The sequence below is a fragment of the Pseudophryne corroboree genome, chromosome 3, assembly GCF_028390025.1.
Source record: "Pseudophryne corroboree isolate aPseCor3 chromosome 3, aPseCor3.hap2, whole genome shotgun sequence".
Lineage (NCBI taxonomy): Eukaryota > Metazoa > Chordata > Amphibia > Anura > Myobatrachidae > Pseudophryne > Pseudophryne corroboree.
This window is the reverse complement of record NC_086446.1, coordinates 796019296-796045032: the sequence shown is the minus strand read 5'-3', so window position 1 is coordinate 796045032 and position 25737 is coordinate 796019296. Positions and strand designations below refer to the sequence as shown.

General features: G+C 50.6%; 1 protein-coding gene across 4 annotated transcripts in view; it reads right to left on the bottom strand.

Moving 5' to 3' along the window:
• LOC135058277 (homeobox protein NOBOX-like) overlaps nt 1-25737 on the bottom strand; it is a 113610-nt gene that overhangs the window by 40950 nt on the left and 46923 nt on the right. For 2 of the 4 annotated variants that reach the window (XM_063963800.1, XM_063963797.1), the window contains exons 2-6: nt 12612-12698; nt 7224-7721; nt 5428-5534; nt 3639-3847; nt 678-775 (exon numbers count right to left, since the gene is read on the bottom strand). In XM_063963800.1, the coding sequence (XP_063819870.1) occupies nt 678-775; nt 3639-3847; nt 5428-5534; nt 7224-7721; nt 12612-12698 (999 nt within the window). The remainder of the gene's footprint in view (nt 1-677; nt 776-3638; nt 3848-5427; nt 5535-7223; nt 7722-12611; nt 12699-25737) is intronic. The other 2 variants (XM_063963799.1, XM_063963798.1) reach the window with 2 other exon arrangements.

Sequence of the window (25737 nt, the reverse complement as noted above, 5' to 3'; positions counted from 1 at the left end):
TCAGTGATACAATGCGCCGCGTGCGTAAACTAAGCTGGGTGCACACTATACGCTCTATCACCCAATGTATCGTTCCGATGTGGCAAGGAATGATGTATCACACACATCGTATAGGGCGTACCTCCAATCCGTCGCTCTAGGACGTCATTCACCGATTCGTCCCATTGGATGTGCTGCACACCCAGTGCGACGATTCCACGGCAGAAGTGGTATAGTTACGTGTAACAATATATTGTGTCGTCGTACAGCGGACTGTATAGTGCGTACAGCGGATGCGATGTATTGTTGCAGGGTCACATCATTGTAAGGTGTGTACCCAGTGTAACACGGTCATTTATCTGCACGCTGACCTCAGTGGCGCTAAGAGGGGGGGAAGGGGGGATCGTGTACAAGTTACCGGGGCCCGGGTCCGCTCCCCTGCCCCCCCCCCCCCCACCCAGTATAACGGCGTCATCTCCCGGTGATCTTTTTGGGAAGATGGCGCCACGCGCTCTGGCACTGGCCAGGAGGAGGGACCCACTTCCTGTTCAAGTAAGGTAGGATGTGGATGCCCCTCCGTGTTAAAATTCCAACCCCCTGTGGGGCATGCTATTTTTATATTAACAGGCGGACCCTTTTTTAAGCCACACTTCCTCCTTTATCGGGGCCCGGCGTGGCTTTCTATGCTCCTGACTGACCTGAGCCGCTGCTGTTGGTACTGCAGGAGGAGCTGTGCTGGGAAAGGACATCCAGGGGCTGAGGCCTCTGCAGGAGGGTCCCGGGCACGAAGGGATGCCTGTGGCGGATAAGTGGGACAGAGATATGTAGAGATGAGGACCGTGCCAGAGCAGAAGGATACAAAGGAGCGGAGCATGTACGGTATCAGTATATAGGACATCTTACCATGTATATAACCTGCATAACATAAATAGAGGAGGATTTCCGCTTCCCAGCTGGTGGTGAACTACATGTCCCATCATACTCAGCAGCTATATTAGCGTGATGAGAACCACTGGGAAATAAGGGACAGAGGTCTATTTACCAAGCTTGGACAGAAAGAAAGCACCAGCCAAACAGCTGCTAACTGTCACAGCCTGTGACATGGCAGTTAGGGGCTGATTGGCTGGTACTCTCTCTCCATCCAATGCTTAGTACATAGACCCCGTCCTTACTGGCTGCTTACACAGTATAATATCTGCAGGACAGGGCTGCATGTGACAGGGGCAGTGACATGATGTGAGAAGGGGAATGGAGGCAGCAGGAAGCCACAGACTGAGAGTTATATAGTGAAAGGAGCAGGGTCCCCAGCAGCACAGAGTATATCAGGAGATGAGTGATGTGTCAGTGAGGACAGGGCTGCATGTGACAGGGGCAGTGACATGATGTGAGAAGGGGAATGGAGGAAACAGGAAGCCACAGGCTGAGAGTTATATAGTGGGAGGAGCAGGCTCCCCAGCAGCACAGAGTATATCAGGAAATGAGTGATGTGACAGTGATGACAGGGCTGCATGTGACAGGGGCAGTGACATGATGTGAGGAGGGGAATGGAGGCAGCAGGAAGCCACAGACTGAGAGTTATATAGTGGGAGGAGCAGGGTCCCAGCAGCACAGAGTATATCAGGAGATGAGTGATGTGTCAGTGAAGACAGGGCTGCATGTGACAGGGGCAGTGACATGATGTGAGGAGGGGAATGGAGGCAGCAGGAAGCCACAGACTGAGAGTTATATAGTGGGAGGAGCAGGGTCCCCAGCAGCACGGAGTATATCAGGAGATGAGTGATGTGTCAGTGAGGACAGGGCTGCATGTGACATGATGTGAGGAGGGGAATGGAGGCAGTAGGAAGCCACAGACAGAGTTATATAGTGGGAGGAGCAGGGTCCCCAGCAGCACAGAGTATATTAGGAGAGGAGTGATGTGTCAGTGAGGACAGGGCTGCATGTGACAGGGGTAGTGACATGATGTGAGGAGGGGAATGGAGGCAGCAGGAAGCCATAGACAGAGTTATATAGTGGAGGAGCAGGGTCCCCAGCAGCACAGAGTATATTAGGAGAGGAGTGATGTGTCAGTGAGGACAGGGCTGCATGTGACTGGGGCAGTGACATGATGTGAGGAGGGGAATGGAGGCAGCAGGAAGCCACAGACTGAGAGTAATATAGTGGGAGGAGCAGGGTCCCCAGCAGCACGGAGTATATCAGGAGATGAGTGATGTGTCAGTGAGGACAGGGCTGCATGTGACAGGGGCAGTGACATGATGTGAGGAGGGGAATGGAGGCAGCAGGAAGCCACAGACTGAGAGTTATATAGTGGGAGGAGCAGGGTCCCCAGCAGCACAGAGTATATTAGGAGAGGAGTGATGTGTCAGTGAGGACAGGGCTGCATGTGACAGGGGCAGTGACATGATGTGAGGAGGGGAATGGAGGCAGCAGGAAGCCACAGACTGAGAGTTATATAGTGGGAGGAGCAGGGTCCCCAGCAGCACAGAGTATATCAGGAGAGGAGTGATGTGTCAGCGAGGACAGGGCTGCATGTGATAGGGGCAGTGACATGATGTGAGGAGGGGAATGGAGGCAGTAGGAAGCCACAGACTGAGAGTTATATAGTGGGAGGAGTAGGGTCCCCAGCAGCATAGAGTATATCAGGAGAGGAGTGATGTGTCAGTGAGGACAGGGCTGCATGTGATAGGGGCAGTGACATGATGTGAGGAGGGGAATGGAGGCAGCAGGAAGCCACAGACTGAGAGTTATATAGTGGGAGGAGCAGGGTCCCCAACAGCACAGAGTATGTCAGGAGATGAGTGACGTGTCAGTGAGGACAGGGCTGCATGTGACAGGGGCAGTGACATGATGTGAGGAGGGGAATGGAGGCAGCAGGAAGCCACAGACTGAGAGTTATATAGTGGGAGGAGCAGGGTCGTTTTTTTTTTAAAGGGGCAATCATTTACAAGGCTAAATAAACCATGCCTTGTAAAAGATTGCCCCTTTAAAAAAAAAAACATCTGAGTTCAGCTGGCAAAAATGGCCGCCGAAATCAGTCATTATTACATCTAACCCAGTGGTTCTCAAACTCGGTCCTCAGGACCCGAAACAGATCATGATTTCCAGGTCACCCAGCAGGTGCACAGGTGTACTCATTACTCACTGACCCATTTTAAAAGATCCACATGTGGAGATAATTATTTCACTTGTGATTCTGTGAGGAGACCTGGAAAACATGCCCTGTTTATTCACCTGTCTACTATGGTTTCTCCTGGGTTGTGCAATGCTCAGTAATGTATGTATATAGGGACAGGGATATATGTTGAAGAAGACTCATTACTTTACTGAATGAAAGAAGAAATAAGGGGATCTCTGCTGCTAATGATTACTGCCCAACCCCAAAACCTGAACCTGCCCAATCAGGATAAGAAAATAGACAATTGAAGTAATTGGATTATAGGCACAACCTTTATCTAGTTGCACTTTTGATCCAATCACTTACTTCTATTGTCCATCAATACTTTACTGTTGAGATACTGTCGACATTGAGATACTGGAAGAGGGGATACATTATGCTGCAGCACAAGATGTGGTACTCACAGTCCGTGTCTCCGGCCCACTGACCCACCACTAAGCTGCCTTAAGACTCAGCCAAAAAATGAGACACAACCCAGTTCTCTCACCCATTCCTGATGGCTGGTAACGATCCGTATGGGTGATAACTTGACGTGACTGCAAACGAAACGGTCTCTGGGCGGGAGAGAGCAGAAGCAGTGAGAATGGTGCTCTCGGAACGAGACATCCCCACAGAGGAAGCAACCGATTTTTTGACACTTCTGACGGAAGATTTCTCCACTTTGCGCCATTTGGCCCTGCGGTTTTGAAACCAAACCTGAAATAAAAGCAAGCGTTACAAGGCAGCGAAATAACGCAGGAACATGGGGGTAATTCAGACCTAATTGCTGGGCAGCGATTTTTGCAGCGTTGCGATCAGATAGTCGCCGCCTATGGGTGGAGTGTATTTTAGCTGTGCAAATGTGTGATCCTATGTGTAGCAGAGCGGTACAAACTGATTTTGTGCAGTCTCTGCACTGCCCAGGACTTACTCAGCCGCTGCGATCACTACAGCCTGTCCAGGACCGGAATTGATGTCAGACTCCCGCCCTGCAAACGCTTGGACACGCCTGCGTTTTTCCAGACACTCCCTGAAAACGGTCAGTTGCCACCCACAAACGCCGTCTTCCTGTCAGCCACCTTGCGATTGCCCGCGCAGTCCCTTTTTTCGCACCATCCCGTCGCTATGCACCAATGCCCGTTGCTGTCGTCCATCGCGCCTGCGCATTGCGGTCCATACGCATGCGCAGTTCAGACCTGATCGCAGACTGTGAGAAAACGCAGCCTAACGATCAGGTCTGAATTACCCCCATAGCCAAAAGCAGCAGAGACGGTAAGATCAATAAACAGTTTATGCAAATTTCAGAATGTACATTTTCCTACCAAGACAGAACATACTGTACATCGCTTAACACTTGCGGGCTCATTTATCAATGAGTGATAAATTTCACTGTGAGTGATAAATTGCACCAGCCAATCAGCTCCTAACTGTCATGTGTTTGAAAAATGACAGTTGGGAGATGATTGGCTGGTGCAGTTTATCACTCACAGTGATATTTATCACTCATTGATAAATAAGCCTGTTGTACTTCTTATGTCTAGCTACTGTAGCTATCCAGGACATCTCTACACAAGAGCTGAAGTTTATCTTATAAAAGTAATTAGGAGGAATGACTATCGCACCACAGGCAGGTACAATGGCCGAGATGATCTATAACCCAGGGAAGTGCATGACTGTATATATATATATATATATATATATATTCTACTGTATTATTTGTAACTGGTAGCTCTCGTATAATGTAATATGATCTTTAGATTTTGTAGTTTATAGAATATCTGGATTACAGGAGAGAAGTTCAAATTGTTAATTTATACATGAAGCTTTTATTTGAAAAATTTACATTTTCTTTTAATATTATTGCCTATAATTATCCTAAGAAATAATAAAACTATTAACACTAATTATACCCAGCTATGGTGTATCCAAGGGCAATAAAGGACTATGGATTACAGTTTGTGTGAAAGGGTCATCCCGGGTTGAAATTGAAATTCCCGTGACTTCGATCCAGGAAATTACCACCAGGGATGACCCTTTCACATAGACAAAATACCCGTTCTGATCCGCAAATTGCCGGGTAGAAATTCTTGACACGGTAATTTGCTTCTCTGTATGAAAGAGGGGGGGAATCAGGCAGAGACCGGCAAAACGACCCCCGGAACTGAAATGCCGGATAATTGCTGGGATTTCTGTCTGATTAGTAAATTATCTGAAGGTAGCAGAACATCTGTTGGACGGTGAGGAAACATGATGGTGATCTACGTATATACGGAATAGAGGAGAAGCCGCAAAGTCACCATTATTCTCTGCGGTGTGACGCCAACAACTTCCGCAATCTCCCGCCTCTTCTCGCTGTCTGGATAATGGTCCTCCATAAAGATTCGCTCCAGTTCGTGCAACTGGCCTGGAAGACGGCCCAGGGGATGGAGAGATTGTTAGGGGATGAGACATGAATGAATACAAAGCATAGAAATGTACTAATGGGGAGTGCTGTGACAGAGGAGAAACGGAGAGGTCTAAAGAGGTGGGAGGTGAGGAGGAGCAGACCATGGAGTTTGGGGAAAGTCAGTGTGACCGGTCATAAGAAAGAGTAAAAAAGACTTTGAAACAATTTTTTTTCCATTTCAATTAGACAATTGCGAGGGGAGGGATGTATCAAACCTTCTAATGAGATCAAGTGAAGTTGCCCATAGCAATCAATCAGCTTAAAACTATCATTTATCTAGTATGTGCTATAAAATGAGAGCTAGAAGCTGTCCTCTTTAGAAGGCCTTATATATCTCCACCATAGCTTTCTCATTCGCCCAGTACCCTAATGGCCCACCGGGCTGCTGGCTGATGTGATTTTAGCATAGTAGTCAGGCTCATTTGCATGTTAGTCACTCTCCTGGCCACACCCACTCCCAACTAAACAGTGAAAGGAAACATTTCCCAACAGAGCATGTTTTCCAGATCAACTAGCTGAGCACAGATGTGTTAATTAACTAACGCAAGAGATCTACAGGTGGTACTGATTAATCTTAAGGATAAGTGAAAAACACAGCCCTGGTGTCATCAGTTCAGTTACTGACCAAGGCAGGGTTTGTATGTACTCTCCGTGTGGGTTCCACCTCCCTCCCCCTCGATACACAGCACAGTAGGTGACCTGGCTTTTGACAAAAAAAATGAACCCCAGTGTAATAGGGAACCTAGATATTCTCTATAAAGCGCTGTGTAACATTTGCAGGGCCGGATTAAGGTAGGTGGGGGCCCAGGGCATCCGAGGTTGTGGGGCCCCCTAGCGTGCCGCAGTCCGAGGGCGTGGCTTGGCGACAAGGCTGCGTGGCCTCCAGCACCATGCAAAGACGGAGATCCACTCCCCGTTTTCGTCATGCCTGAGGCTTGTCCAGCACTTCCGGAGCTGCTGGACAACCCCCAGAATCTCCTTGAGCTGGCATAGTCTGCGGTGCGCCCGTCATCCATTCTCCGCTGCTTTGCAATAACGAGTAGCGGCGTCAGACTCAGAGCGTCCTCCCCAACCTTACTTCCCCGACCGCGGACACTGCAGAGATCGGGACAGCTGGGAGGTATGCAATGTGTGGGGACATCGGGACAGCTGGGAGGTATGCAATGTGTGGGGACCACAGTACCGCTGCCCCTGTCACTCCCCCCCCCCCCCCCCCCCAATCCGGCCTGAATATGTGTGTGCTATATTAATGATTAACTTATATATTTTTAACCCGAGAGGTCCTATGTTAAAAATAATAAAAAAAACTGAGGATCAGGGCCCGGATGTAATGCCATCCTGGTTGGCCGTGGGTGCGGGTTGCCATCCAAGTTGGCCGTGGGTGCGGGACGCCATCCCAGTTGCCCGTGGGTGCGGGACGCCATCCCAGTTGCCCGTGGGTGCGGGATGCCATCCGGCCAACTGAGACGGCGTTACATCCGGCTCCATATGTGAAAAACAGAAAAGTTAAAGCCGTGCATTTAGTGAAAGTTGCAAATGTAGGATGTAGAGTAATAAGTTAAGGTTATCAGAAGGCGTAAAGTTCCAGGTAACAGACATATATAAAACAGTGATTATACAGCAGGCAGGTAACACTACTGGCCTCACCAATGTTGTAGAGGGTGCGGCTCTTCTTTCTGCTGGGCGCTGACGTCTCATCAACAGTTTCAGGCTGGAACTTGGGCCTTTGTCCGTCTCCTCCCGGTCCTGTATCATATACAAAGGCTGGCAGCTTACATGAGCCGGCGCAGCGGGCTGAGCGTCGCGGGGCAGGAGCGGTTGCTGGGAAATTTGCTTTCATTTTTAGGTTTACTGGCTGGAACTGCCCACCTGCAGTGAAGAAGCCTGGTCCCTGGCGTGCCTCGGCGCTATAAGCGCCGTAGCATCCTCCCGGGGGGTCAGACAGAGGCCCACACACTGCCAGTAGGCTGAGCTGGCACTGCCCGTTATCAGCTGTTGTGTTGTCAGGGGCACGAAGACTGAACTCTACAGGGCTGGCGTCCTCCAGTTCATCACTCTGACCTGTGACAATGACGGTGCTGTATTCCGGAGACTCGTCCTCTATACCCTGCTCTGTGCACAGTAGAGATGGCTCCTCTTTAGGATCTGCTGGGAGATAACACAGGTAAGAACGTGCACTGAAATGATTAGACAGCTTTGCTGGCTATAGGGGATTTATACCTCACTGCAAACATCTCCGACTCCCCCCAACATTTGCCTCTATGCTGCAGTTGTCAGCCCAGTCCTGTCAGGAACTATATAAGACACAATAGGGCCCAGTTTAGAACATGCTGGGGGCCCCACGCAGTGAGTGATGAGCGAGCAAACCAATTACCCAGTATGATATGCAGAGCCATACCGGTTGCCCAGTCTAGTATGAAGAGCCATACCGGTTGCCCAGTCTAGTATGCAGAGCCATACCGGTTGCCTAGTCAGTACGCAGAGCCATAGCGGTTTCCCAGTCTAGTATGCAGAGCCATACCGGTTGCCCAGTTAGTATGCAGAGCCATACCGGTTGCCCAGTCTAGTATGCAGAGTCATACCGGTTGCCCAGTCTAGTATGCAGAGCCATACCGGTTGCCCAGTCAGTATGCAGAGCCATAGCGGTTTCCCAGTCAAGTATGCAGAGCCATAGCGGTTTCCCAGTCAAGTATGCAGAGCCATAGCGGTTTCCCAGTCAAGTATGCAGAGCCATAGCGGTTTCCCAGTCAAGTATGCAGAGCCATAACGGTTGCCCAGTCTAGTATGCAGAGCCATACAGATTGCCCAGCCTATTATGCAGAGCCATACAGATTACCCAGTCTAGTATGCAGAGCCATAGCGGTTTCCCAGTCTAGTATGCAGAGCCATACCGGTTGCCCAGTTAGTATGCAGAGCCATACCGGTTGCCCAGTCTAGTATGCAGAGCCATACCGGTTGCCCAGTCAGTATGCAGAGCCATAGCGGTTTCCCAGTCAAGTATGCAGAGCCATAGCGGTTTCCCAGTCAAGTATGCAGAGCCATAACTGTTGCCCAGTCTAGTATGCAGAGCCATACAGATTGCCCAGCCTATTATGCAGAGCCATACAGATTACCCAGTCTAGTATGCAGAGCCATACCAGTTGTCCAGTCTAGTATGCAGAGCCATACCGGTTGCCCAGTCTAGTATGCAGAGCCATACCGGTTGCCCAGTCTAGTATGCAGAGCCATACCGGTTGCCCAGTCTAGTATGCAGAGCCATACCGGTTGCCCAGTCTAGTATGCAGAGCCATACCGGTTGCCCAGTCTAGTATGCAGAGCCATACCGGTTGCCCAGTCTAGTATGCAGAGCCATACCGGTTGCCCAGTCTAGTATGCAGAGCCATACCGGTTGCCCAGTCTAGTAAGCAGAGGCACACCTGGTACCCAGATTGTTTGGCAGACTGATAAAACATATAACTCACGGTGCAGCTTGGCACTCTAATTGCTGGCCTTTTCCCCAGGATACAGTCACTAAGTTGACAATCACAATGACGAAATGTTGACATTCTGCACAATACAATGCCAACATTAGTGTTAGGCTGCAGAAGTGGAGGGTTATGGGTAGCCTACTAACCACTGGAACCACTTCATCAGATGACTCTGCCAGACCACAATACACTGCCAGAGTCATCGGACTAGGTAAGTTAAAACGCTGCAGCACCTGGACTGGTTTGTCCACATGCCATGTCAACATTTCATCAGTGTCAACATTTTATTACTGTGTAATAAGCTACCTTCATTGGCTATTTGTCTGCACAGCCATCAGAAATGCAGTTACAGTGTGGGTGGAGGCAACAAATGCACAATGGATGGCAACTATAGGAAGGGTATGTTCATGCAATTGTAACTGCATGCAGACTTTGAAACAAGTACATACAACTGGGGAGGCTGGATCATTTACGGGTGCTATGGGGTAGGTCCAAATATCAGATGATGAACCAGATGATGGAGACTGAACAACCAAGAATGAGATACTACAGAAAGACACAAGTAGCTATTAGCTTATTAGTTGAAGATGATGAGCTAATTCGGGTAAGACATGAAAAACTAAAAAGGGCATGCAGGATGCATTACAGAAACTGCATTAACGATCCCATTTGAACAGTATGGTGTCTCTATTTAAGAAACTAAACCAAAATAAATTTGGCAAAAGAAACATGCAAGTGCATATACATGGAATGTTCTAGAGCAGTGGTTCCCAACCTCGGTCCTCAAGTACCCCAACCCCCCCAACAGTTCATGTTTTCCAGGACTCCTCACAGGATTGCAAGTGAAATCATTTGCTCCACCTGTGGGTCTATTATAATGTGTCAGTGAGTAATGAATTCACCTGGTCAACTGCTAGGTGACCTGGAAAACACGAACTGGTGGGGGTACTTAAGGACCAAGGTTGGTTGGGAACCACTGGTCTAGACAGTAGCGGTACTATGGTCAATGGATAGGGACAGCAAACGTAACCACTGGAATGACCCTTACAGTCACAGATATAATGTGACGCAATAAGGTAACACAGGAGAACATGTTGTAGATGCAGGAAACAGGGACACCTGGAGAGACTGCTCTATATGAAAAGCACCTTTCCTAAAGGGTCCAAGCAGAAAGTGTCACCTTGTTATACTATAGAAGCCTGCACAGATCCTAGGGGCCAATTCAGATGCAACGGCATCTCACTTGTGCGATCGCCCCTGCCTGATTGACAGATAGAGGCGGTCGCGGGGTGGGAACGTTGGAGGGATGCAGCGTCCCCCCCGCATGTCAGAGTAATTGATCGTAGAGGTGCGAGTGTAGGGGGACAGTATGGAACATAGAGATGGGAGTGGGGGGGGGGCAGTATGGGGCATAGAGATGGGAGTGTGGGGGGACAGTATGGGACATAGAGATGGGAGTGTGGGGGGCAGTATGGGACATAGAGATGGGAGTGTGGGGGGCAGTATGGGACGTAGAGATGGGAGTGTGGGGGTGCAGTATGGGGCATAGAGATGGGAGTGTGGGGGGACAGTATGGGACATAGAGATGGGTGTGTGGGGGGCAGTATGGGACATAGAGATGGGAGTGTATGGGGACAGTATGGGACATAGAGGTGGGGGTGCAGTATGGGGCATAGAGATGGGAGTGTGGGGGGACAGTATGGGACATAGAGATGGGTGTGTGGGGGGCAGTATGGGACATAGAGATGGGAGTGTATGGGGACAGTATGGGACATAGAGGTGGGGGTGCAGTATGGGGCATAGAGATGGGAGTGTGGGGGGACAGTATGGGACATAGAGATGGGTGTGTGGGGGGCAGTATGGGACATAGAGATGGGAGTGTATGGGGACAGTATGGGACATAGAGGTGGGGGTGCAGTATGGGGCATAGAGATGGGAGTGTGGGGGGACAGTATGGGACATAGAGATGGGTGTGTGGGGGGCAGTATGGGACATAGAGATGGGAGTGTATGGGGACAGTATGGGACATAGAGATGGGAGTGTGGGGGTGCAGTATGGGACATAGAGATGGGAGTGTGGGGGGCAGTATGGAACATAGAGATGGGAGTGTGGGGGACAGTATGGAACATAGAGATGGGAGTGTGGGGGGCAGTATGGGACATAGAGATGGGAGTGTGTGGGGGGGCAGTATGGAACATAGAGATGGGAGTGTGGGGACAGTATGGGACATAGAGATGGGAGTGTGGGGGGCAGTATGGGACATAGAGATGGGAGTGTGTGTGGGGGACAGTATGGAACATAGAGATGGGAGTGTGGGGGGCAGTATGGGACAGAGATGGGAGTGTGTGGGGGGCAGTATGGAACATAGAGATGGGAGTGTGGGGACAGTATGGGACAGAGAGATGGTAGTGTGGGGGACAGTATGGGACATAGAGATGTGAGTGTGGGGGGCAGTATGGGACATAGAGATGGGAGTGTGTGTGGGGGACAGTATGGAACATAGAGATGGGAGTGTGGGGGGCAGTATGGGACATAGAGATGGGAGTGTGTGGGGGGGCAGTATGGAACATAGAGATGGGAGTGTGGGGACAGTATGGGACATAGAGATGGTAGTGTGGGGGACAGTATGGAACATAGAGATGGGAGTGTGTGGGGGGGGCAGTATGGAACATAGAGATGGGAGTGTGTGGGGGCAGTATGGAACATAGAGATGGGAGTGTGTGTGGGGGGCAGTATAGGACATAGAGATGGGAGAGTGGGGGCAATATGGAACATAGAGATGGTAGTGTGTGTGGGGGGCAGTATGGAACATAGAGATGGTAGTGGGGGGGCAGTATGGAACATAGAGATGGGAGTGTGGGGGGCAGTATGGGACATAGAGATGGGAGAGTGTGGGGCAATATGGAACATAGAGATGGGAGTGTGTGTGGGGGCAGTATGGGACAGAGATGGGAGTGTGTGTGGGGGGCAGTATGGAACATAGAGGTGGGACTGTGGAGGGCAGTATGGGACATAGAGATGGGAGAGTGGGGGCAGTATGGAACATAGAGATGGGAGTGTGTGGGGGGGGGGCAATATGGAACATAGAGATGGGAGTGTGGGGGGGCAGTATGGGACAGAGATGGAAGTGTGTGGGGGGGGCAGTATGGGACATAGAGATGGGAGAGTGTGGGGCAGTATGGAACATAGAGATGGTAGTGTGGGGGGCAGTATGGAACATAGAGATGGTAGTGTGGGGGGCAGTATGGAACAAAGAGATGGGAGTATGTGGGGGGGGAGGCAATATGGAACATAGAGATGGGAGTGTGGGGGGGGCAGTATGGGACATAGAGATGGGAGTGTGTGGGGGGGCAGTATAGGACATAGAGATGGGAGAGTGTGGGGCAGTATGGAACATAGAGATGGTAGTGTGGGGGGCAATATGGAACATAGAGATGGGAGTAGCATCCTCCCGGGGGGTCAGACAGAGGCCCACACACTGCCAGTAGGCTGAGCTGGCACTGCCCGTTATCAGGGGCACGAAGACTGAACTCTACAGGGCTGGCGTCCTCCAGTTCATCACTCTGACCTGTGACAATGACGGTGCTGTATTCCGGAGACTCGTCCTCTATACCCTGCTCTGTGCACAGTAGAGATGGCTCCTCTTTAGGATCTGCTGGGAGATACCACAGGTAAGAACGTGCACTGAAATGATTAGACAGCTTTGCTGGCTATAGGGGATTTCTCTGACATCCTAAGTGGATGCTGGGACTCCGTAAGGACCATGGGGAATAGCGGCTCTGCAGGAGACTGGGCACAACTAAAGAAAGCTTTAGGACTACCTGGTGTGCACTGGCTCCTCCCCCTATGACCCTCCTCCAGACCTCAGTTAGAATCTTGTGCCCGGCTGAGCTGGATGCACACTAGGGGCTCTCCTGAGCTCCTAGAAAAAGAAAGTTTATTTTAGGTTTTTTATTTTCAGTGAGACCTGCTGGCAACAGACTCACTGCTACGAGGGACTAAGGGGAGAGAAGCGAACCTACCTGCTTGCAGCCAGCTTGGGCTTCTAGGCTACTGGACACCATTAGCTCCAGAGGGATCGAACACAGGGCCCGACCTCGATCGTCCGGTCCCGAAGCTGCGCCACCGTCCCCCTTACAGAGCCAGAAGCAAGAAGACAGTCCTGGAAATCGGCGGCAGAAGACTTCGGTCTTCATCAAGGTAGCGCACAGCACTGCAGCTGTGCGCCATTGCTTCCTATGCACACCTCACACTCCGGTCACTGATGGGTGCAGGGCGCTGGGGGGGGGGGCGCCCTGGGCTGCAATATTAAGTACCTTGGCTGGCAAAACTACACATAATATAGTCTTAGAGACTATATATGTGTAAAATCCCCTGCCAGATATACCTACAATAAAGCTGGAGAAGTCCGCCGGAAAAGGGGCGGGGCTATCTCCCTCAGCACACTGGCGCCATTTTCCCTCACAGCTCCGCTGGAAGGATCACTCCCAGGCTCTCCCCTGCAGTTTCCAGACTACATAGGGTAAAAAAGAGAGGGGGGGGCACTAAATTTAGGCGCAATATTGTGTATACAAGCAGCTATTGGGAAAATCACTCAGTTACAGTGTTAATCCCTGTGTTATATAGCGCTCTGGTGTGTGCTGGCATACTCTCTCTCTGTCTCCCCAAAGGGCTTTGTGGGGTCCTGTCCTCAGTCAGAGCATTCCCTGTGTGTGTGCGGTGTGTCGGTACGTCTGTGTCGACATGTTTGATGAGGAGGCTTATGTGGAGGCGGAGCAGTTGCCGATAAATGTGATGTCACCCCCTGCGGGGCCGACACCTGAGTGGATGGACTTGTGGAAGGAATTACGTGAAAGTGTCAACTCCTTACATAAAAGGTTTGACGACATAGCAGATGTGGGACAGCCGGCTTCTCAGCTCGTGCCTGCCCAACTGTCTCAAAAGCCATCAGGGGCTCTAAAACGCCCGCTACCTCAGATGGCAGACTCAGATGTCGACACGGATACTGAATCCAGTGTCGACGACGATGAGACTAAGGTAACTTCCAATAGGGCCACACGTTACATGATTGAGGCAATGAAAAATGTGTTGCACATTTCTGATGTTACCCCAGGTACCACAAAAAAGGGTATTATGTTTGGGGAGAAAAAACTACCAGTGGTTTTTCCCCCATCTGAGGAATTAAATGAAGTGTGTGAAGAAGCGTGGGCTTCCCCTGATAATAAACTGGTAATTTCTAAAAGGTTACTAATGGCGTACCCTTTCCCGCCAGAGGATAGGTCACGTTGGGAAACATCCCCTAGGGTGGATAAAGCGCTCACACGCCTGTCAAAGAAGGTGGCACTACCGTCTCCAGATACGGCCGCCCTAAAGGAGCCTGCTGATAGGAAGCAGGAGGCTATCCTGAAGTCTGTATATACACACACAGGTGTTATACTGAGACCAGCTATTGCTTCAGCATGGATGTGCAGTGCTGCAGCTGCGTGGTCAGATTCCCTGTCAGAAAATATTGATACCCTAGACAGGGACACTATACTGCTAACCGTAGAGCATATAAAAGACGCAGTCTTATACATGAGAGATGCACAGAGGGATATTTGCCGGCTGGCATCTAAAATAAGTGCAATGTCCATTTCTGCCAGGAGAGGATTATGGACTCGGCAGTGGACAGGTGATGCAGATTCTAAAAGGCACATGGAAGTTTTGCCTTATAAAAGGTGAGGAGTTGTTTGGGGATGGTCTCTCGGACCTCGTTTCCACAGCCACAGCTGGGAAGTCAGCATTTTTACCCCATGTTCCCTCACAGCCAAAGAAAGCACCGTATTATCAGGTACAGTCCTTTCGGCCCCAGAAAGGCAAGCGGGTTATAGGCACGTCCTTTCTGCCCAGAGGCAGAGGTAGAGGGAAAAAGCTGCAGCATACAGCCAGTTCCCAGGAGCAAAAGTCCTCCCCCGCTTCCTCCAAGTCCACCGCATGACGCTGGGGCTCCACAGGCGGAGCCAGGTATGGTGGGGGCCCGTCTCAAAAACTTCAGTGGGCTTGCTCACTGGATCCTTCAAGTGGTATCTCAGGGGTACAAGCTGGAATTCGAGACGTCTCCCCCCCGCCGTTTCCTCAAATCTGCCTTGCCAACAACTCCCTCAGGCAGGGAGGCAGTGCTAGAGGCAATTCACAAGCTGTATTCCCAGCAGGTGATAGTCAAGGTGCCCCTCCTTCAACAAGGTCGGGGTTACTATTCCACAATGTTTGTGGTACCGAAACCGGACGGTTCGGTGAGACCCATTTTAAATTTGAAATCCTTGAACACTTATATAAAAAAATTCAAGTTCAAGATGGAATCGCTCAGGGCGGTTATTTCAAGCCTGGACGAGGGGGATTACATGGTATCACTGGACATCAAGGATGCTTACCTGCATGTCCCCATTTACCATCCTCACCAGGAGTACCTCAGATTTGCGGTACAGGATTGTCATTACCAATTCCAGACGTTGCCGTTTGGTCTGTCCACGGCACCGAGGGTATTTACCAAGGTAATGGCCAAAATGATGATACTCCTTCGAAAAAAGGGAGTTTTAATTATCCCGTACTTGGACGATCTACTGATAAAGGCGAGGTCCAGGGAGCAGTTGTTGGTCGGGGTAGCACTATCTCGGGAGGTGCAACAACAGCACGGTTGGATTCTAAATATTCCAAAGTCACAGCTGGTCCCTACGACACGTCTACTGTTCCTGGGGATGGTTCTGGACACAGAACAGAAAAAAGTGTTTCTCCCGGAGGAGAAAGCCAAGGAGCTGTCATCTCTAGTCAGAGGCCTCCTGAAACCAAAACAGGTGTCGGTGCATCACTGCACGCGAGTCCTGGGAAAAATGGTAGCTTCCTACGAAGCAATTCCATTCGGCAGGTTCCATGCAAGGACTTTTCAGTGGGACCAGTTGGACAAGTGGTCCGGATCGGATCTTCAGATGCATCGGCTGATAACCCTGTCTCCAAGGACCAGGGTGTCTCTGCTGTGGTGGCTGCAAAGTGCTCATCTTCAAGAGGGCCGCAGATTCGGCATACAGGACTGGGTCCTGGTGACCACGGATGCCAGCCTTCGAGGCTGGGGGGCAGTCACACAGGGAAGAAACTTCCAAGGACTATGGTCGAGTCAGGAGACTTCCCTACACATAAATATTCTGGAACTGAGGGCCATTTACAATGCCCTAAGTCAGGCAAAACCCCTGCTTCAAAACCAGCCGGTACTGATCCAGTCAGACAACATCACGGCAGTCGCCCATGTAAACCGACAGGGCGGCACAAGAAGCAGGACGGCGATGGCAGAAGCCACAAGGATTCTCCGAAGGGCGGAAAATCACGTGTTAGCACTGTCAGCAGTGTTCATTCCGGGAGTGGACAACTGGGAAGCAGACTTCCTCAGCAGGCACGACCTCCACCCGGGAGAGTGGGGACTTCATCCAGAAGTCTTCCAACTGATTGTAAACCGTTGGGAAAGGCCACAGGTGGACATGATGGCGTCCCGCCTCAACAAAAAGCTAGAAAGATATTGCGCCAGGTCAAGATACCCTCAGGCGATAGCTGTGGACGCTCTAGTGACACCGTGGGTGTACCGGTCGGTTTATGTGTTCCCTCCTCTTCCTCTCATACCCAAGGTACTGAGGATAATAAGGAGAAGAGGAGTAAGAACTATACTCATTGTTCCGGATTGGCCAAGAAGAGCTTGGTACCCGGAACTTCAAGAAATGATCTCAGAGGACCCATGGCCTCTGCCGCTCAGACAGGACCTGCTGCAGCAGGGGCCCTGTCTGTTCCAAGACTTACCGCGGCTGCGTTTGACGGCATGGCGGTTGAACACCGGATCCTGAAGGAAAAGGGCATTCCGGAGGAAGTCATTCCTACGCTGATTAAAGCTAGGAAAGAAGTGACCGCAAACCATTATCACCGCATTTGGCGAAAATATGTTGCGTGGTGTGAGGCCAGGAAGGCCCCAACGGAGGAATTTCAGCTGGGCCGTTTTCTGCACTTCCTACAGTCAGGGGTGACTATGGGCCTAAAATTGGGTTCCATTAAGGTCCAGATTTCGGCTCTATCGATTTTCTTCCAGAGAGAACTGGCTTCACTACCTGAAGTTCAGACATTTGTTAAGGGAGTGCTGCATATTCAGCCCCCTTTTGTGCCTCCAGTGGCACCTTGGGATCTCACGTGGTGTTGGATTTCCTAAAGTCACATTGGTTTGAGCCTCTTAAAACCGTGGAATTAAAATATCTCACGTGGAAAGTGGTCATGCTGTTGGCCTTGGCTTCGGCCAGGCGTGTGTCAGAATTGGCGGCTTTGTCATGTAAAAGCCCTTATCTGATTTTCCATAGGATAGGGCAGAATTAAGGACTCGTCCCCAGTTTCTCCCTAAGGTGGTATCAGCCTTTCATTTGAACCAACCTATCGTGGTGCCTGCGGCTACTAAAGACTTGGAGGCTTCCAAGTTGAAGGACGTAGTCAGGGCCCTGAAAATTTAGGTTTCCAGGACGGCTAGTGTCAGGAAAACTGACTCGCTATTTATCCTGTATGCACCCAACAAGCTGGGTGCTCCTGCTTCAAAGCAGACTATTGCTCGCTGGATCTGTAGTACGATTCAGCTTGCACATTCTGCGGCTGGACTGCCGCATCCTAAATCAGTGAAAGCCCATTCCACGAGGAAGGTGGGCTCTTCTTGGGCGGCTGCCCGAGGGGTCTCGGCTTTACAACTTTGCCGAGCAGCTACTTGGTCGGGGTCAAACACATTTGCTAAATTCTACAAGTTTGACACCCTGGCTGAGGAGGACCTAGAGTTTGCCCATTCGGTACTGCAGAGTCATCCGCACTCTCCTGCCCGTTTGGGAGCTTTGGTATAATCCCCATGGTCCTTACGGAGTCCCAGCATCCACTTAGGACGTCAGAGAAAATAAGATTTTACTCACCGGTAAATCTATTTCTCGCAGTCCGTAGTGGATGCTGGGCGCCCATCCCAAGTGCGGATTGTCTGCAATACTTGTATATAGTTATTGTTTAACTAAAGGGTTATTGTTGAGCCATCTGTTGAGAGGCTCAGTTATTATTCATACTGTTAACTGGGTATAGTATCACGAGTTATACGGTGTGATTGGTGTGGCTGGTATGAGTCTTACCCGGGATTCAAAATCCTTCCTAATTGTGTCAGCTCTTCCGGGCACAGTATCCTAACTGAGGTCTGGAGGAGGGTCATAGGGGGAGGAGCCAGTGCACATCAGGTAGTCCTAAAGCTTTCTTTAGTTGTGCCCAGTCTCCTGCGGAGCCGCTATTCCCCATGGTCCTTACGGAGTCCCAGCATCCACTACGGACTACGAGAAATAGATTTACCGGTGAGTAAAAATAAGAATTTACTTACCGATAATTCTATTTCTCATAGTCCGTAGTGGATGCTGGGGACTCCGTAAGGACCATGGGGAATAGCGGCTCCGCAGGAGACTGGGCAAATCTAAAGAAAGCTTTAGGACTATCTGGTGTGCACTGGCTCCTCCCCCTATGACCCTCCTCCAAGCCTCAGTTAGGATACTGTGCCCGGACGAGCGTACACAATAAGGAAGGATTTTGAATCCCGGGTAAGACTCATACCAGCCACACCAATCACACCGTATAACCTGTGATCTGAACCCAGTTAACAGCATGATAACAGAGGAGCCTCTGAAAGATGGCTCACAACAATAAAATAACCCGATTTTTGTAACAATAACTATGTACAAGTATTGCAGACAATCCGCACTTGGGATGGGCGCCCAGCATCCACTACGGACTATGAGAAATAGAATTATCGGTAAGTAAATTCTTATTTTCTCTAACGTCCTAAGTGGATGCTGGGGACTCCGTAAGGACCATGGGGATTATACCAAAGCTCCCAAACGGGCGGGAGAGTGCGGATGACTCTGCAGCACCAAATGAGAGAACTCCAGGTCCTCCTCAGCCAGGATATCAATTTTGCAGAATTTTACAAACGTATTTGCTCCTGACCAAGTAGCTGCTCGGCAAAGTTGTAAAGCCGAGACCCCTCGGGCAGCCGCCCAAGATGAGCCCACCTTCCTTGTGGAGTTGGCATTACAGATTTTTGGCTGTGGCAGGCCTGCCACAGAATGTGCAAGCTGAATTGTACTACAAATCCAACGAGCAATAGTCTGCTTAGAAGCAGGAGCACCCAGCTTGTTGGGTGCATACAGGATAAACAGCGAGTCAGATTTCCTGACTCCAGCCCTCCTGGAAACATATATTTTCAGGGCCCTGACAACGTCTAGCAACTTGGAGTCCTCCAAGTCCCTAGTAGCCGCAGGCACCACAAATAGGTTGGTTCAGGTGAAACGCTGAAACCAACTTAGGGAGAAACTGAGGACGAGTCCTCAATTCCACCCTGTCCGAATGGAACATCAGATAAGGGCTTTTTCAGGATAAAGCCGCCAATTCTGACACGCGCCTGGCCCAGGCCAGGGCCAACAGCATGACCACTTTCCATGTGAGATATTTTAACTCCACAGATTTAAGTGGTTCAAACCAATGTGACTTTTGGAACCCAAAACTACATTGAGATCCCAAAGTGCCACTGGAGGCACAAAAGGAGGCTGTATATGCAGTACCCCTTTTACAAACGTCTGAACTTCAGGGACTGAAGCTAGTTCTTTTTGGAAGAAAATTGACAGGGCCGAAATTTGAACCTTAATGGACCCCAATTTCAGGCCCATAGACACTCCTGTTTGCAGGAAATGTAGGAATCGACCCAGTTGAATTTCCACCGTCGGGCCTTACTGGCCTCGCACCACGCAACATATTTTCGCCAATTGCGGTGATAATGTTTTTGCGGTTACATCCTTCCTGGCTTTGATCAGGATAGGGATGACTTCATCCGGAATGCCTTTTTTCCTTCAGGATCCGGCGTTCAACCGCCATGCCGTCAAACGCAGCCGCGGTAAGTCTTGGGACAGACAGGGTCCTTGCTGGAGCAGGTCCCTTCTTAGAGGTAGAGGCCACGGATCCTCCGTGAGCATCTCTTGAAGTTCCGGTTACCAAATCCTTCTTGGCCAATCCGGAGCCACGAATATAGTGCTTACCCCTTTCCATCTTATCAATCTCAGTACCTTGGGTATGAGAGGCAGAGGAGGGAACACATACCCTGACTGGTACACCCACGGTGTTACCAGAGCGTCTACAGCTATTGCCTGAGGGTCCCTGGACCTGGCGCAAAACCTGTCGAGTTTTTCCCAACGGTTTATAATCATGTGGAAGACTTCTGGGTGAAGTCCCCACTCTCCCGGGTGGAGGTCGTGCTGAGGAAGTCTGCTTCCCAGTTGTCCACTCCCGGAATGAATACTGCTGACAGTGCTATCACATGATTTTCCGCCCAGCGAAGAATCCTTGCAGCTTCTGCCATTGCCCTCCTGCTTCTTGTGCCACCCTGTCTGTTTACGTGGGTGACTGCCGTGATGTTGTCCGACTGGATCAACACCGGCTGACCTTGAAGCAGAGGTCTTGCTAAGCTTAGAGCATTGTAAATGTCCCTTAGCTTCAGGATATTTATGTGAAGTGATGTCTCCAGGCTTGACCATAAGTCCTGGATATTCCTTCCCTGTGTGACTGCTCCCCAGCCTCGCAGGCTGGCATCCGTGGTTACCAGGACCCTGTCCTGAATGCCGAATCTGCGGCCCTCTAGAAGATGAGCACTCTGCAACCACCACAGGAGGGACACCCTTGTCCTTGGTGACAGGGTTATCCGCTGATGCATCTGAAGATGCGACCCGGACCATTTGTCCAGCAGGTCCCACTGGAAAGTTCTTGCGTGGAATCTGCCGAATGGGATTGCTTCGTAGGAAGCCACCCTTTTACCCAGAACCCTTGTGCATTGATGCACTGAGACTTGGCTCGGTTTTAGGAGGTTCCTGACTAGCTCGGATAACTCCCTGGCTTTCTCCTCCGGGAGAAACACCTTTTTCTGGACTGTGTCCAGGATCATCCCTAGGAACAGAAGACAAGTCGTCGGAACCAGCTGCGATTTTGGAATATTGAGAATCCAACCGTGCTGCAGCAACACTACCTGAGATAGTGCTACACCGACCTCCAACTGTTCCCTGGATCTTACCCTTATCAGGGAATTGTCCAAGTAAGGGATAACTAAAATTCCCTTCCTTTGAAGGAATATCATAATTTCGGCCATTACCTTGGTAAAGACCCGGGGTGCCGTGGACCATCCATACGGCAGCGTCTGAACTGATAGTGACAGTTCTGTACCATAAACCTGAGGTACCCTTGGTGAGAAGGGTAAATTTTGACATGAAGGTAAGCATCCTTGATGTCCCGAGACATCATGTAGTCCCCTTCTCCCAGGTTCGCAATCACTGCTCTGAGTGACTCAATCTTGAATTTGAACCTCTGTATGTAAGTGTTCAAAGATTTTAGATTTAGAATCGGTCTCACCGAGCCGTCCGGCTTCGGTACCACAACAGTGTGGAATAATACCCCGTTCCCTGTTGCAGGAGGGGTATCTTGATTATCACCTGCTGGGAATACAGCTTGTGAATGGCTTCCAAAACTGTCTCCCTGTCAGACGGAGACATCGGTAAAGCAGACTTTAGGAAACGGCGAGGGGGAGACGTCTCGAATTCTAATTTGTACCCCTGAGATATCACCTGAAGGATCCAGGGGTCTACTTGCGAGTGAGCCCACTGCGCGCTGAAATTCATTGAGACGGGCCCCCCACCGTGCCTGATTCTGCTTGTAAAGCCCCAGCGTATACTGAGGGCTTGGCAGAGGCGGGAGAGGGTTTCTGTTCCTGGGAACTGGCTGATTTCTGCAGCCTTTTTCCTCTCCCTCTGTCATGGGGCAGAAATGAGGAACCTTTTGCCCGCTTATCCACGAAAAGACTGCGCCTGATAATACGGCGTCTTCTCATGTTGAGAGGCGACCTGGGGTACAAACGTGGATTTCCCAGCTGTTGCCGTGGCCACCAGGTCTGAAAGACCGACCCCAAATAACTCCTCCCCTTAATAAGGCAATACTTCCAAATGCCGTTTGGAATACGCATCACCTGACCACTGACGTGTCCATAACCCTCTACTGGTAGAAATGGACAACGCACTTAGACTTGATGCCAGTCGGCAAATATTCCGCTGTGCATCACGCATATACAGAAATGCATCTTTCAAATGCTCTATAGGCAAAAATATACTGTCCCTATCTAGGGTATCAATATTTTCAGTCAGGGAATCCGACCACGCCAACCCAGCACTGCACATCCAGGCTGAGGCGATTGCTGGTCGCAGTATAACACCAGTATGTGTGTAAATACATTTTAGGATACCCTCCTGCTTTCTATCAGCAGGATCCTTAAGGGCGGCCATCTCAGGAGAGGATAGAGCCCTTACAAGCGTGTGAGCGCTTTATCCACCCTAGGGGGTGTTTCCCAACGCACCCTAACCTCTGGCGGGAAAGGATATAATGCCAATAACATTTTAGAAATTATCAGTTGTTATCGGGGGAAACCCACGCATCATCACACACCTCATTTAATTTCTCAGATTCAGGAAAACTACAGGTAGTTTTTCCTCACCGAACATAATACCCCTTTTTGGTGGTACTCGTATTATCAGAAATGTGTAAAACATTTTTCATTGCCTCAATCATGTAACGTGTGGCCCTACTGGAAGTCACATTTGTCTCTTCACCGTCGACACTGGAGTCAGTATCCGTGTCGGCGTCTATATCTGCCATCTGAGGTAACGGGCGCTTTAGAGCCCCTGACGGCCTATGAGACGTCTGGACAGGCACAAGCTGAGTAGCCGGCTGTCTCATGTCAACCACTGTCTTTTATACAGAGCTGACACTGTCACGTAATTTCTTCCAACAGTTCATCCACTCAGGTGTCGACCCCCTAGGGGGTGACATCACTATTACAGGCAATCTGCTCCGTCTCCACATCATTTTTCTCCTCATACATGTCGACACAAAAGTACCGACATACAGCACACACACAGGGAATGCTCTGATAGAGGACAGGACCCCACTAGCCCTTTGGGGAGACAGAGGGAGAGTTTGCCAGCACACACCAGAGCGCTATATATATACAGGGATAACCTTATATAAGTGTTTTTCCCCTTATAGCTGCTGTATAGTTAATACTGCGCCTAATTAGTGCCCCCCTCTCTTTTTTAACCCTTTCTGTAGTGTAGTGACTGCAGGGGGAGAGACAGGGAGCTTCCCTCCAACGGAGCTGTGAGGGAAAATGGCGGCCAGTGTGCTGAGGAGATAGGCTCCGGCCCCTTATCGGCGGCCTTATCTCCCGTTTTTTTATGTATTTTGGCAGGGGTTAAATGCATCCATATAGCCCAGGAGCTATATGTGATGCATTTTTTTGCCATCCAAGGTGTTTATTATTGCGTCTCAGGGCGCCCCCCCCCCCCCAGCGCCCTGCACCCTCAGTGACCGGAGTGTGAAGTGTGCTGAGAGCAATGGAGCACAGCTGCAGTGCTGTGCGCTACCTTGTTGAAGACAGGACGTCTTCTGCCGCCGATTTTCCGGACCTCTTCTGTCTTCTGGCTTTGTAAGGGGGCCGGCGGCGCGGCTCTGGGACCCATCCATGGCTGGGCCTGTGATCGTCCCTCTGGAGCTAATGTCCAGTAGCCTAAGAAGCCCAATCCACTCTGCACGCAGGTGAGTTCGCTTCTTCTCCCCTTAGTCCCTCGATGCAGTGAGCCTGTTGCCAGCAGGTCTCACTGAAAATAAAAAACCTAATCTAAAACTTTCACTAAGAAGCTCAGGAGAGCCCCTAGTGTGCACCCTTCTCGTTCGGGCACAGAGATCTAACTGAGGCTTGGAGGAGGGTCATAGGGGGAGGAGCCAGTGCACACCAGCTAGTCCTAAAGCTTTCTTAAGATGTGCCCAGTCTCCTGCGGAGCCGCTATTCCCCATGGTCCTTACGGAGTCCCCAGCATCACTTAGGACGTTAGAGAAATCTTATTTTATACCTCACTGCAAACATCTCCGACTCCCCCCAACATTTGCCTCCATGCTGCAGTTGTCAGCCCCATCCTGTCAGGAACTATATAAGACACAATAAGGCCCAGTTTAGAACATGCTGGGGGCCCCCACACAGTGACTGATGAGCGAGCAAACCAATTACCCAGTATGATATGCAGAGCCATATTGGTTGCCCAGTCTAGTATGCAGAGCCATACCGGTTGCCCAGTCTAGTATGCAGAGCCATACCGGTTGTCCAGTCTAGTATGCAGAGCCATACCGGTTGCCCAGTCTAGTATGCAGAGCCATACCGGTTGCCCAGTCTAGTATGCAGAGCCATACCGGTTGCCCAGTCTAGTATGCAGAGCCATACCGGTTGCCCAGTCAAGTATGCAGAGCCAAACCCGTTGCCCAGCCTAGTATGCAGAGCCATACAGATTGCCCAGTCTAGTATGCAGACTGGAACATAGAGATGGAAGTGTGGGGGGTATGGAACATAGAGATGGAGTCTGGGGGGCAGTATGGGATATAGAGATGGGAGTGTATGGGGACAGTATGGGGCATAGAGATGGGAGTGTGGGGGGACAGTATGGAACATAGAGATGGGAGTGTGGGGTTCAGTAAAGGACATAGAGATGGGGAGTGTGGGGTTCAGTAAAGGACATAGAGATGGGAGTGTGGGGGGCAGTATGGAACATAGAGATGGGAGTGTGGGGGGGGCAGTATGGAACATAGAGATGGGAGTGTGGGGGGGGCAGTTTGGAACATAGAGATGGGAGTAGTATGGGACATAGAGATGGGAGTGTGGGGGGCAGTATGGGACAGAGGTGGGAGTGTGGGGGGCAGTATGGGACATAGAGATGGAAGTGTGGGGGCAGTATGGAACATAAAGATGGGAGTGTAGGGGGCAGTATGAGACAAAGAGATGGGAGTGCGGGGGGGGGCAGTATAAAACACAGAGGTGGGGGGCAGTTTGGAACATAGAGGTGGGAGTGTGGAGGGCAGTATGGGACAGAGATGGGAGTGTGGGGGGCAGTATGGGACAAAGAGATGGGAGTGTGGGGGGGAGGGGGAGTATGGGACATAGAGGTGGGAGTGTGTGGGACAGTATGGAACATAGAGATGGGAGTGTGGGGGGACAGTATGGAACATAGAGATGGGAGTGTGGGGGCAGTTTGGAACATAGAGATGGGAGTGTGGGGGCAGTATGGTACATAGAGATGGGAGTGTGGGGGGACAGTATGGAACATAGAGATGGGAGTAGTATGGGACATAGAGATGGGAGTGGGGGAGGCAGTATGGGACATAGAGAGATGGGAGTGTGTAGGGCAGTATGGGACATAGAGATGGGAGTGTGGGGGGGGGGCAGTATGGGACAAAGAGAATGGGAGTGTGGGGGGCAGTATAAAACACAGAGGTGGGGGGCAGTTTGGAACATAGAGGTGGGAGTGTGGGTGAGCAGTATGGGACATAGAGATGGTAGTGTGGGGGGCAGTATGGAACACAGAGGTGGGATTGTGGAGGGCAGTATGGGACATAGAGATGGGAGTATGGGGGGGTAGTTTGAAACATAGAGATGGGAGTAGTATGGGGACAGAGATGGGGAGTGTGGAGGGCAGTATGGGACATAGACATGGGAGTGTAGGGGGGGGGGCAGTATGGGACATAGAGATGGGAGTGTGTGGAGACAGTAT